At 40.7% G+C, this 14,500-nt stretch overlaps 1 protein-coding gene across 8 annotated transcripts in view; it reads left to right on the top strand.

Moving 5' to 3' along the window:
* The window catches only part of ncanb (neurocan b), a 182,137-nt gene that overhangs the window by 73,310 nt on the left and 94,327 nt on the right, over positions 1-14,500 (top strand). For 7 of the 8 annotated variants that reach the window (XM_044362515.1, XM_044362520.1, XM_044362521.1 and 4 more), the window contains 4 exons: positions 1,976-2,205; positions 2,408-2,576; positions 8,119-8,293; positions 12,950-13,077. In XM_044362515.1, coding sequence (XP_044218450.1) covers positions 1,976-2,205; positions 2,408-2,576; positions 8,119-8,293; positions 12,950-13,077 — 702 coding nt within the window. Of the gene's footprint in view, positions 1-1,146; positions 1,217-1,975; positions 2,206-2,407; positions 2,577-8,118; positions 8,294-12,949; positions 13,078-14,500 lie in introns of those variants that run through there. The other variant, XM_044362519.1, reaches the window with a different exon arrangement.

The raw sequence follows: 14,500 nt of genomic DNA on the forward strand, positions 1-14,500 counted from the left end.
GATGAAAAATAAGAAGAACACAACTGAAATGCTCACCTGAAAGCTGACTGGTTGTCCTGCTGCAGGGGAGGAGGAGGGAAAAGAGAATGGCAGGAGATGAGGAGAAAAATGACAGAGCAAAGAGAAGGACGAAGAGGTTGAGCGACTCACGCAGTGGTGTGCCTGTGACCTCTGGAAAAACATTGTTCCACCAATCTGCCATTTAATTACTGACAGGAGGGGCTGTTCCTGCAGCGTGTAGCACTTTAACATGCATCCAATCAAACAGAAATAGAGCAGGACACACAGAAAGTGTGCAGTGGAAACTGACACTAATGAACAGAAATCAATAGGCTCATTTTCGCTGCTGTTCAACCACACCGTCTGTTCCACCCACCTAGGCGGTCCTTTTTTCTGTTCTTTCATGCTTTTATGTTTTACTCCCTCTCTTCTCTTGCCTCACTCTTTTCTTTATAGGTTGACATTAGATTTCCTCCTCCTGATAAACTCAAATATATTTTTTCACCCTCTGGCACTGCCAGAAATATTTTCTGATAGACACTGTAGGAGAGCTTTGCAAATTATGGTTGTTGTTTTTTTTGTTGTTTTTTTTAATAAATGTACTTTCAGACAAAGGACATCTCAGAAACTGACAAAGGGATTGCTAGTCTTGCTAGCAACTCTGTGAGGCTGCACAGCGGTGCTTTGAACAAAATAATGATGGCAGCATGCTAACATGCAGTTAGTTTAACCTGCTGAAAGTGTTTAAGCACTAAACACTTTCAGCTGAGGCTGATGTGGGTATTTGGTCAAAAATGAAATTTGATTTTGTTTTATCTTTTTCTTTTATTTTGGATAAATTAACAATTTGATCCAATGATGGCACAATATGAAAAGTCAGGGGACCTCCAAAGTTATTACAATTAATTCTGGAAAGAACATGAATGTGTGAACCAAGTTTCATGGCAATCCATCCATTAGTTGTAAAGGTATTTCATTCTGGACCGAAGTGGTGAACTGAAGTTTGTCTTGGGGCATTGCCACCCCTAGAGCCACTGTGCTACCACTATAAAAAAGTGGCTAGTTGATTGAAAAAGTATGCAATGATGCTGGGCTTTGAAGCAAATTAGATTAGACATAGTGAATTGTGTTTGCCATTGTTTTATAGAGAGAAGATAGGACAGGGAGACTGATAAGGGAGCTAGAAAAGAGTCAGATGAGGGGCAAGGCTTTACAGGTAAACCTCATTCTCACCCTGTGCACACTGGATAAACAAAAGCAGATATAGCACAGAGATGATAACCTGTATTACTGTTTTGTGAAGATGGAATTCACATTTTTCCTCTGCAATGTAAATGAGCAACCTCTGTCTTTTCAGGCAAGGTGACACAGGATTAGGGTATAATAATACTGTATGATATGTCTCTACCTGTGTTTGCACCAATGTGAAATGAGTTTTACACTGGGAGAAATGAAAAATGTAGTGGAACACTACAGATTTTTGCTGAACAAAATGTCTGATACCAGAGCTCTTCTGAATGCACCACACTGTGAATATCTCTAAAGATACCCTTTCTCTCTTTCATCAGTTTTGATGAAAGTAATATTTCTATCTCTGTGGTTGCAGTGGTGCTTTAAGCTGCAAAGAGGTAGTGATATTGATCTGATAATGCATATCCAGGTTTGATGTATGGCTTATGAAAGGACTTTTGATATCTCCCCCTCCGCAGTTTAGCCCTGCCTCCCACTGTTCAGGTAGCACAATAATTGTCTGCTGGATCAATGATCAATAATCAGAGCAGCACAATGAGCCTCTGTTCTTTCCCTTTTACTCCACAACCAGGTGGACCTGATGGAACAAAGAGACCCTGGAAGGAAAGCATGTTTTCTTCTCCAAGAAGCAATTAACTAACGGCTTTTCAAAGTAATGAGAAATAACGTGATGTAGCTTCATTTAAATGACGGCATCGATTCTCCTCTCCTCTCCTCTCCTCAGGCATAACCAATGCCGACATGGTGGTGAATATGCGGAAGGTGACCCATCAGACCATTAGCGAGGAGCTGTCCAAAACCGTTCTCCTCCCCTGCCTCTTCACTCTCCGCCCTGGTGCTGGTTCATCCCATGAGCCCCCCAGGATCAAGTGGACCAAGGTTTGGGGCCAGAGAGGCTCAGATGGCCTGCAGAAGGAACAGTCGGTCCTGGTGGCCAAAGACAATGTGGTCAAGGTACAGTTGTTTTTTGTTTTTTAATGGTATCACTCAGTGGTCTCTCCTCCCTCTCCCATCCCCTTCCTTATTTCTTTCCTTCTTCCGCTTAATACTTCCATCCTTTCCTTTCCCCTCCTTACCCTTCCCTCTTAACTCATCATCCTTCCTTACATCCATATCATCATTCATGTTTTCTCCCTTCCCTCCCGTTCTCCCCCAGGTGAAGAAGGCCTTTCAGGGTCGTGTAACGCTGCCTGGTTACAATGAGAACCGCTACAACGCCAGCCTTGCTCTGACTGGGCTACGCTCCAGCGACTCCGGTCTGTACCGCTGTGAGGTCGTGGTTGGCATCAATGACGAGCAGGACACAGTTCCCCTGGAGGTCACAGGTGAATACAACATGGTTTTCACTCCCAAGGCAGTCATTTCAAATCAAGTCACATTCATGCTAGAGCATACCAAGCTGTTTGCTAGCCTTGTTTTATCATTATAATGAAATAAATGAAATATTTAATATTTCACCTAATGTAATTAAAAAATATTAAGTCAAAATATTAGAGCTAGAGGTATAAACTGCTGGTTCACATTTTAACTAAACATGCTACTAGCTAGGTAGCTAGCTACTACAAGCTAATAAACTTGCTAACTTCCCAGGATTTCTTTGGGATTATGCAGTAATTTGATAATTGTTAGATCTCAATGATTGATTTAGAGAACCCAACCACAATTTGTACTATGCTATTTGTCTACTGGACAAATATTTAATATTTCACATAATATACTGAAAAATTTTAGTCCCTCCAGGATGTTGTGGTTTTGCGATCGCAATAATTATTCAAGAAATCTCCACAATATTTGCAAGAGCTTGCAATTTTGCAAAAATTACAGCAACTTTTCCGCATGAAATGGCCAAATCAACAGACCACTTGTGATTTGAACCAATTGTCATTTCGTGTCGTGGTAATTTATGTCATCGCAGCTTGCAGTGTGCATTCAGCAAGAATGCAGGAATGCATTCAGGTGGAAGATTAAATCTCACCTGTCAACAAAAATTACAGCCATAAACCATACAAAACAATTCCCAAATGTTCTCAAATGAGGTTTGCATTCAGTTAGTCAGAATAAAAGTTGATGAGTTTTCAGGCAGCAAAGATTGACATAATCTACCTCAAACATAAGAATGGGCACTGTGGAAATTAAACTATATTTTTATGTTAATGGTTTTATTTTAATGGCATTATTGACTGATATTATTTGATGCTAATGTTGAGGTGAAAGTTTATTTAATAAAGGTTTAAAAATGGAACTCAAGTACAGTATTTTCTTTTTTATGTAACTTTGAGCCCATGCTTTTCATGTTCAGAAAAGAAATTTAAAAATTAGCACTAATATAGTTGTTTCTGTGATATGTAGTATGCTTTTTATCGAAGGAAGTGATTACATATGACTCTTCATTGGTAGTAGTTTCTTTTAAAATCACATTATTATTATTTTCCCCTTTTTTTGAGAAAAGTCGCTGCAAAATCAAGCTTTTTTGGATAATCACAAAAAAAACGGCGAAGTACTGGAGGGACTGGAAAATGTTACTAAACATGCTGCTATCAGCAGCCAGGTAGCTAGCTACTACAAACTAATATACTTGCTAACTTCACAGGAGTTGTCTCTAGAATTATGAAGTAATTAATTAATCTAATGTCTCAGTAATTGATTGAGAGAACCCAACAACAATTACTTCTATATCCAGGTCATTATAGTATTTAGATTTGCAGTGCTAAATAGTGCCATCTACGTACATCCCATTTCACATCTCAGGAGCAGCAATTAGCATGGCAGATCTAAATAGCTGCAGCAGAAGCTGAAACTGTGTATTGCAAATAAACCACCACAGCAGTGACTAGTTATCTTAAAAGATAACTTTAAAATTTAAACCAAACTAAAAAATTTCAGCATTATTTATGAGGTTTAAACAAAAAACACTGTTAATCCAGATAGGGGAAATTTAAATATTCCTTGGGAAGAAAACTATCATTAGCCAGGCCTTTCAGTGTGTGAGCTGAGGGACAATGACAGTAACAATGACCAAGAGAGGTTCTGAGTTAATTAAAGTTTAATCGAGTTTCTTTCATTCATTTTTAAGGATACTAAAATTAGCACCTTGACATTGCTGTGTTTCATTAGTCTGATATACTGTAGTGCAATTAAATCTGGACAGTCACACCTATAAAGCATTATTGGTATAGAAAGAAAGAGAGAGCAAGTATCTTCATAAACCTGATTATTTCTGTGATTCAGTATCATCTCCTAGCACTTTTCATGTTACCATCTTCTGATGAGTTGTGATACACAAAGTAATTAACATCATTTAACTGTTTAAGTTCGCATCTTTTCACCTACGCCAAATTGTTCTCTGAACAAATCAACACTCCACTCTTTGGTTATGTACAGCTCCCCCACTGCACTCAAGGTCTGCCACTATGAATAATAATGACCCTGTTTTCCATGTCAAGTTAATATAGCCATTACACCCAAGGTTGTTTACTGTCCGTGCAAAATGTATGATGATGGGGAAAAAGTAAGGGAACTAGAACACATTAAACATCATTGACCTGGGCCACTCAGGTGCTGTTCATGCACTGAAATCCTAATGAAACCTATAAGGTAGAAACCCAGCAGCATACGCTAGTGTCAAATAGTGTTTCCTTCGAAAGCTTTGCATGGCTCTCAGTGGCTTTACTAAATGGACAAAGCATTTACTGCATTATCTGTATCCAGGACACCCATACTAGTTAAATTACCAGACTACCTGGAGGTAGCTCACTGTAGTATAGCCATAATTACTGTGTCAGAGTATTTTAGCTGCAGAGCTATCATCAGATTCTTTCCAGGTCACTCACTATTTTTAATAATAAGCTATTATCATAATGACTACAGGGAATCACACAATGCATTAGACGCTGTACACTATGCCGCCACTTGCCACAAATCCATGCTAGTGTTGCTAACATCAGCTGCACTGAACTCTACAAGGCCAGTAGCCTTTTTCTTTTACCCAGCCACAGCACAACACAGACAGCCTCCACTCCATAGCCTGTATGTAGCTCATATATGAATGTGTACAAGCATGTGTATGTGTGTTTGAAGGTATGTGCCGTTCCAGTCAAAAGTTTAGACACACCTTCCCATTCCCTTGAATGACAAAGTGTGTCCAAACTTTTGACTGGTATTGTATATGCATGTTAGTGCAGGACACTATGTCTTTATAATGTCTTTCTCCATAAGAGCCCTTTACATTTAGTAAGCGAGCCCCCCGCCACTATGCTTGGGAGACCCTGCTTCCTTCCTCTCCTGGCCAATCGATTAACACGCAATGAAACCACTCCTTCAGAGAGAAACCAATTACGTAGCCGGCGAGGAGTAGCCATCTCCAGGGCTTAGTCTTAATTGGCAGTCACGCTACATGGCAGACCACAGCCGTCCTCACACTAATTCTACTGAGTGCTTAACGTATTAATTAGCAGATATTGATACTGCTCAGCTATATCAATATCATATTAATCCACACTGCTCTCCTCATAGACTTAATTTGTGTGTGTCCAAGCCTCTGATGAGATGTCCTTCCTCTCTTGCCACCTCTTTGTTAATTTTTCCTCCACTGCCTCCATCTTACTCACTCTCTGCTTTGTTTCCTTCGTTCTTTCTCTTGGCACATATCGATTGGTCAATTGGCTATGTCTTGCCAATTAGAACGTGGTGCCATTGATTGCGTGTGTCAGCTGTTGTCTGTGGTGAGCTATGGCTGCCTATCATTAACTGGTAAGGGTAGTATATCAGCATGGTGAAAAGAGTATTGTAGTTGTTTCTACAACCTCTGAACAATATAGTTTTAGCAAGGTTATTCATAGTTACAAATTTAAACCACTTCAAATACTGTATATTCAAGTAATGAAGGCAGTTTAAGTCAAGTTAAGTCAATTTTATTTGTGTAGCCCGATATCACAAATTGTCTAAGGGGGCTTTTACTGATTAAACAGTGTATAGTTTGCAGACATATTTCTAAACCCCTCTTTTAATAGCTTCCACTTTACGAGTAAAAGCCAGTTAGCCTAGTTTTCTAGCTTACACTTTTGAACTGGACTGCAAACTTAACAGCATGATGGGTACTTCCAACAAATGTTGAATCTTGTAAAGGGACAGACAACTTAGTGACTTCATCTTGGTAACCAACGCTATGTGGGCTCGTTGAAAAAAAGGGGGGGGGAATCTTATTTCAGTGTTTGTGGGATGTGCAGGGCTATGAGGTGTTCCAGTCAGAACAGCACTGCAGAAGTGGGCAGCACATCTCCTGGTAATGTCGGCTCTTAATAGAAAAAGCCCCACCAGAGGCTTGAAGTCAGTGGTTTCCACAGTCAATGTCGGTGGTTTTATCTTCTTTTGAAAAACTGAGAAGTTCGCACAATAGCTGCAGTATAGTATCATAATAGTTTATATACCCCTGTTCACAAAACTTTAGGAGAATTCAGCAATCACTTTGACTTACTCAGTAAATGTGATTGTGTTGTCTACTTTATAGTGCAGTGTAGTATACTAAGCAGTACTGCCAAGGGACACCAACTGCTCAACAGTGCTACAATGAGGGCATCATACAGCCATAAAGCACTGAGTCTGCCCACAGATAGGGCCTTCCTGTTGCTCTCCCTGGAGACTGTGGGGATGTGTGGAGATGCAGAGTGTAAAAATAGAAGGAAGAGGTACTGGGCATTCAACCCTCCTGTGGAATGGACTGGGTTCCCCACACAAAGAGGAAACCCATTTGTCTCTCTTGTGTACATATTAGCCGGTGAGCTAGCACATCTGTTTGGACTAGATCCCACAGCCTCAAAGGAGTAAGGATGGAAACTGAGAAATTAGGAGAAGAGAGAAGAAAACAGAAAAAAAGGGGGAGGATTCCTGCTCTATATATCTATGAGGAGTTGAATAACACCAAAATGACAGAATAGCTGGATGGACAGCTGGGATTTAGGGACGTGTATCACACACACAAACACACATAGTCCTCCTCGCTTTCTGTGCCATGGCCTGGAGTGCTAATGTTCAAATTGCCACGCAGCTCTCCATCTCTCAGGAATCTCTGTCACTCTCCCAGACAAAGCCAGTGAAGATAAAGGAGCCGCGTTAGTAGCCACTGGCTTCCATGTAGCTGGATGTTCCTCAGGGGAGCAGCACTGCATGAATGGCAGGCAGTGATGGTGAGGTGAGGGAACGTTAGATGGACACTTCTAAAGCTATCTCTTTCCCATTAAAGTGGAATATATGCTCCTTTCACAGCACAGGGAATTGTGCCCCCATTCTGTTCCTAGTTTCAGTTTTTTTAACCTCTCTGTTAAGACACACTTTTTGTATTCCTATCCTCCTCTCCACCTCTCATTTGTCTCTGTGGTTCTTTGAATTCAGTGTATCTCTCTCTGTTTCTATGTCTGCTTTCTTTGTCTTTCTATCATGAGCAGAGGCAGGCGGAGTGAGGCAGGGTGACGTGTGTGTGTGTGTGTGTGTGTGTGTTTGTGTGTGTTTTAAAGCAGTAAAATAAACATCACCACTGTTTGTCATACACTGTATCCAAGGGCAACATCTCTTTTCTCTAATGACAAGCCAACCAACTGTCTGATGTAAATGAGACTCACATACGCAGGTGGATAAACCTGAATGCTGCTGTTTCCTCCTGCACAGATGGAACAATGTCACTACATGATGATGATGTCTAGAGGGCTTTATGTTTCTGTGTCTGTGAGCATGTACATGCTCATGTTTTAACAGTTTAAGGTTGCAGTTCATAAATATTTCAGCAACCCAAAGGTTGCAAGCCATAAAATCATGCAATCACTATCTGGAACGCACTCCCTTCATGTTATCACATTCTCCATCTCTTTGCTGCAGGTGTGGTATTTCACTACCGAGCCCCTCACGACCGCTACGCCCTGTCCTTCAGTGACGCAAAGAGGGTGTGCTTGGAGAACTCAGCAGTCATCGCAACACCGGGTCAGCTGCAGGCCACCTTTGCTGATGGCTATGACAACTGTGATGCTGGATGGCTGTCAGACCAGACCGTAAGGTGAGGCTTTCAACTTTAAGTACACATTCAGTGGTTTGAAAGCCAAAGTTTAGGTTTTTTGCTGAAGGAATAAGGGGAAAATCTTTACTATTACTATGGTTACTATAATATGTGATATAACACAGTGGCTTTGATACCATCTGCATTACTACAGTCCTCGTGATTGTAGTGAAAGGCATCATCAGGGGTGATCAACAAAGTAGTCTATATATAGATAGATACTTTATTATGCCATGCAACAGTGTCGATGGTAATTGTTTGTTACATAATGGTAACTCAGTTCCAGTGCAAAAGAAAAAAAGAGACAAAACAAGCAAACAGGCACCATGAACCATGACAATAACACATAAAAAAAGGAAACACATGGATGTGAGAGTGAATTATGTATATACAGTAAATTATGTATGATATATACAGTTCAGTCCAGTCTGAGTTCAATTCAATATAAGGGATCTTATGGCAAGGGGGGCTGGCAAGGGCTGAGAGCTCTGACTGCTGTAGGAAAGAGGCTGTTTTTGAATTGAGTGGTATTAGTTATTATGGACCTGTAGCACCTTCAAGAAGGGAGAAGCTTGAAAAGGTGGTGGGCTAGGTGGGAGGGGTTTTTAATGATGTGGTTGTATTGATGATCCATTTGAGGTTGTTACTTATGTCTGTCAGGGTCATGGGTTGGTCAGAGATATGAACCAGGGCTTTGATGTTTGTCCTCCTCCTGAAGTCTACAGTTTTTGAGGTATTGAGTAAGACGTTGTTGTTCCTGCACCGATATACAGCTCAATTCACCTCTTGTTGGTATAGAGTCTCGTCATTGTTATTGATAAGTCCGTTATAGTGGTGTTGTCCGTGTACTTGAATATTTTGACTGAGCTATGCTAGGAAATGTATGGTTTATGGAGATGTAAACTCGTTAGTGTAGATGGAGAAGAGCAAAGGAGATGACACACAGCCTTGTTGTGCACCAGTGCCGAGGGTCAGAGGGTGTGATGTGGTGTTGTTAACCTTGACAGATTGAATTGTTTCTAAGAAAGTCCAGTATCCAGTAACACAGACCTGTGTTGATGTCTTGAAGCCTTGTGTGTGAAAGGATTAATGTGTTGAAAGCTGAGCTAAAATCTATGAACAGGATGTGTGCATTCATGTTGGTTGATTCCAGGCATTGCCTAAGGAAGAGCCAGGTTTATAGCATCTGCAACAGATCTATTAGTCCAATAAGCAAACTGATATGGGTCCATCAGTGGGGTTGTTTTGGCTGACTTAGGGATCGGGATGATGGAAGATTTTTTAAAACACTGTAGGACTGCACACTGTCGTAAGGTGGTGTTGAAAATGTCAGTGAATACTAGAGCCAGTTGATCCGCACAGTGGCTAAGCACAGCAGCAGAGAGCTGATCCGGCCCCGCTGCTTTCCTTCTATTTTGTTTTTTGAAAAGCCTCCTCACCTCAGCCTCCTAGATGGAAAAGGGAAGGGTGAGGGAAGGAGGGAGAGGGGGGAGGAGTGCTGGACTGTGTACATCTTCAAACCATGCATAAAAATTATTGAGCCTGTCAGGGAGACTAGCGTCCTCGTCTGGTGGTGAAGCGGGCCACTTTATCTCCTTCAGGCTTTTCCAGACTTTTTTTCCGTCGTACAGCTAGTTCTTTTGAGAACCAGAGTTTGCTATTACTGTACAACTTCAAGGTTTTGGTCGGGATTTATGATGTCACTGTGTTTGTGTACTCGCCAAGGCTGCTACTCGTGTCTCTGAAGATGTCCCAAACAGAACAGCAAGCAACCTTTCAGAGTTTCAATGGCATCTGTGGACTATAGTTTTTACGGTGTTGGACTTTTGTTTAACAGTTCTGAGTTTTTGTTTATACACCGGGACGAGGAGCAGCATTGTGTGGTCAGAAGTTCCCAGCAGGGCTCTCGGGAAAGTATGGTAAGCTGACGTTATTGTTGTTTAGCAGTGATCCAGTATGCAGAAGAAAAGAAATCCAGATCCAGTGTGCTCCAGAAATCTAGATACAGTATGCAGAAGAAAAGAAATACATAACAAACAGTGAAGTTTATTTATTATGCCGCTGGTTAGAATTGGCATGGCAACAAATAAAGCACAACTAATCATGAGTTATGGGAGTTATGAACACAGTTAGGAGCACCTGAATAATGAAAGTACTTCCTGTAATATGTGCAGGACGTTGTCATTGGAGAATGTCTCAGTCAGGAGTCTGTCCTGCATCCATCCTCTGGTATTTGAGTGGAAATTTTCAGACTTTGCGTTGTAAAATGCTGTGATATTATTCCTATTATTTAAAGATTTCTGGAAAATCTGTAATCCACAACTTAATCTATAGACCCTTATTGTCACATACTGTATACTGCAGCTGCATGTGCATTAGCTGTCTTGGGCTGAAAAGTAGCAAGGTGTGCCGATAGCTTACTGTATGTTTGTTGGACCAGGTTGATATTTTGAAATCACTATCAGACAGTTGTTTCAGCCTAATATTTTTGATAATTTGTCACACGATCAAATGTTGTAACAAAAAAAGAAATGCAGTCTGCCAGAGTCCTGCACTGGTCCAATTTTGCAAACCCGCAACCATGAAGCTCAGTACTGAAACCAACTTGTTACCCACAATTATCTCCATGTCAAATCCAGACCTGCCCGGACCCGTGAATATAAGACCCTTGACCCAACCAATGATTAAACACATATACTACACAGTCACTCACTTTAAAGTGCTTTATTTTTACTTGTTGCGCAGTCATAATCTGTGTCTCTGCAAGAAAGGCAGTACTGTACATTCATTGACATTCACACATGCCTGTGCGCACACACAGATATGCAGTCACAGATACCGCAGCGCTTTCTCTCTCTCACACACACACACACATACTTAACAATGATTGCATACTGTTATAATGACTGCTCACTTGTATGCCTTATAACAGTGTGCAACATACTCTGAAGTTTCATGGTAATCCACTAACAGGCTCCACTTCACTTCACAATAAAAAAAAAGCTGGCTGACTTAGATGTTAAAAATATTGCAAATAATTTTCATTTCTGACCTCTTTTTTTTTGTTCTCACCCACTACCTGCACACATTCAGTTCATTTTTACCCATGACCATACCTGTGATTTTATACAATTACATTTTTTACCTGTTGCATAACTTTTTTGCAGGTTACCCGTTGGGTACCCAACCCGGTGCAGGACTCTGCACTCTGCTACTAAAAATATGTCTAAAAACAGCAAACTTGATGAACGATGTAGTAGTATGAAGTATGGCAGCGTGAAAGTCATTTTGATCTTTTTGGAGTTTTTATGAACATAAAACTGTACAACATAATTGGACCTAATTGCTTGTTTGCACACTGGAAAGGCAGTTAACTACATCTGCTCCCTCCAAGCTGTCTGTCAGGCTGCTGCGTGCGCTTCAGCTTGCCACCTTCCATTAAGTCCCTCTTAACATTACCAGTCAGAGCTCGTCTCTCAACAGTGTTCTCCATATCTACATTTTAATTTCAAATCGCTGTTGCTCCAGTAGCCCAGCAGATTGACTGTTGTCTTCCTGACAGCTTTTCACAACCTTCCTGCAGCGCGACTTCCTTCCCTATTTCTTTTCTCTCCTTCCATCCTGCGCTCCTGTTGTTTCCACGTGGGAGCTATCTAATTGGTCCAGATCCATGAGGCTCTGACTGCACATCAGCCAGGAGGAAAGTGTCCAATTAATACTGCAGGAAAAAAAAAGTACAGACATCAGCCATTGCTTCATCAGCCACCAAGCAGAAAGAAGAAGGCTGAGAGAGAGAAAAGGGCCAGAGACACTATGAGACTTAGTTTCTATATAAGAAAATCACGCCAGGTTAACGATTGTGTGTGCATGTGTGTCCTCTACATGTATGTTTGATTGTATGTGTTTGTGCATTTGTGTGTGTGTCTTTTCCTTGTACTTCATAAGTCCCTGTATGCCCAGCGTAATCTTTTAATCAGCCTCTTTGCCTGTGCCCTAGTGCTGCTGGAATCAATGTTCTTGTGGAATAATTGCTCAGTTGGAGCCTGAATATAGATCGCTGTTTTCTCAGCCCCACAGGCATGCCAAGCCACTGAAGGAATTCCTGATTCTTTTAACCTCTCCTTGACTTCGTGTCTCTGCCTTCCCTCTCTTTCTCTTTCTCTCTCTCAAGCTTTAGTGTTACTGGCATTCTTATATTGCCAGAGCATTAAACACTTTTAGAAACAATTTCAAGTGAAATGTCTGGCTAATTATTCTGTGAAACTCACACCGAGGGTAGAATAATTAAGAAAAACAAGATATTGTATTTACTTGAACTGCTTTCTAATTGTCCTGAGGTTGTTGTGACACGTTGAATGTTACTACTGGTACTCACTATGACATTTCAGCCAGTTTCAGGGGTGATATTTATCTGTTTATTTTTCTTTGGGAAATATATTTGGGTAATCTCTGGGAAGAAGATATGCTTAAATTAGTTGTATTCAGGGTAGGAGATGATGAAAGTATAGTTTTCATCTTATTTTATATGCGTGTGAACATAGACTCATCTCCAAGGAGCCGAGTTTATATGTGACTGCCTTTTTCATGGCCAAGCCATATTAATCTATCTCTCTCTCTCTCTCTTTCTCTGTTCCTGTCTCTTGGTTTTCTCCACAGGTATCCCATTCAGTCACCCAGGCCCGGTTGCTATGGTGATCGCGAGGACTCACCTGGAGTCCGTAACTACGGCAAGAGGTTACCTGATGAGCTGTTTGATGTCTACTGCTTTGCTAAGCAGCTTCAAGGTAGGAGTCAGGAGCTGCGACCATAAATTTGGGTTTAGTCATGCATGGGTCCACAAAGCCGTGTCTGTGCAGTATGAGAACGCTGCAACCACAACTTAATGCTCTGTTAGCACAGAAAGGAAGTGTGCAGTGGAAGAGGAAGAGGAGATGAGCTTGTAGGAGTGAGAGGGAGAGGGAGAGAGAGAGAGAGAGACAATATTGAGTCCAGCTGTCATGTTACAACTTCCTGCAGGCAGGTAAGCTACAGTAAGCGGGTCAGTAGTGTTATCCTAAAACATTACTTTCTGTTTTTGCAATCCCACGGGCAGAAGTGGCCAAGACCTACAGCAGGTGGACAGGTGTAGGGCTGCAACTAACGATTGTTTTCATTGTCAATTAATCTGTTGATTATTTTCTCAATTAATCAATTATTCATTTGGTTTACAAAATGCCAGAAAATGGAAAGAAATGTCATTTTGTCTCCGAAAGCCCAAAGTGACATCCTCAAATGTTCTCTTTTGTCCCAACCAACAGTCCACAACACAAAGATATTCAGTTTTCTATCACAGAAGAAACCAGAAAATATGCACATTTTAGTATTTTTTCTTTAAAAATGATTATTGGTCATAAGAGTTGGCGATTCATTTTTGTCGATCAACTAATTGATTAATCTGCAAATTGTTGCAGCTCTAGACATGTCATTAACTTACAATTTCAAAGGAACTACTGTACACAGACAATGAGCCACATATAAACACCTTTGAACCTTTATGGGAAGTTATAGAATCACATCTCTGTCCAGTGAGGTGTGATGGAAATCTGTGTTTAATCAAATCAATATTTACATAATTGGAGGATTTCACTGTTGTGGAGTAGTCCAGTGTTCTGCTAATTATAGTTCAGTTTAGAGCTAAAAGGATTAGTGGATTGACAGAAAATTAATCAGCCGCTATTTTGATAATTGTTTGAGTGATTTTCCAAGCTAAAATCCCAATCACTCATTGGTTCCAGTTTCTCAAATGTGAGCATTTGCTACTCTTGGTTGTCTTATATAAGAGTAAAATAAATATCTTTGGGTTTTGCACTGTTGATTGGACCAAATAAGAAGTTTAAATATGTCAACATGGGCTCTAGGAAATTGTGATAAGCATTTTTAACGATTTTCTGACATTAGACAAGTTTCTCATTGGTATTCGCTACTTCCTGTAGATACTAGATTTTTAACATTAATAAAGGGAAGCTAGTTCATGCAGTCAACCTGAGTCCACTTCTACTCAGACGACATACTCCTCTCACTGCAACATATCTGAAACATGCTTTTCATTATGATGGCATACTTAAGCCATGAGTGCTTTAGCTCCAAGTCTATGTTCACACTATAATCAAATCCACGTGAGTTGGCTGACTGAAATATTGTTAGGTGTTCGTGATGCTTAATTCATCC

The sequence above is a fragment of the Thunnus albacares genome, chromosome 9 (assembly GCF_914725855.1).
Source record: "Thunnus albacares chromosome 9, fThuAlb1.1, whole genome shotgun sequence".
Classification (NCBI taxonomy): Eukaryota; Metazoa; Chordata; class Actinopteri; order Scombriformes; family Scombridae; genus Thunnus; species Thunnus albacares.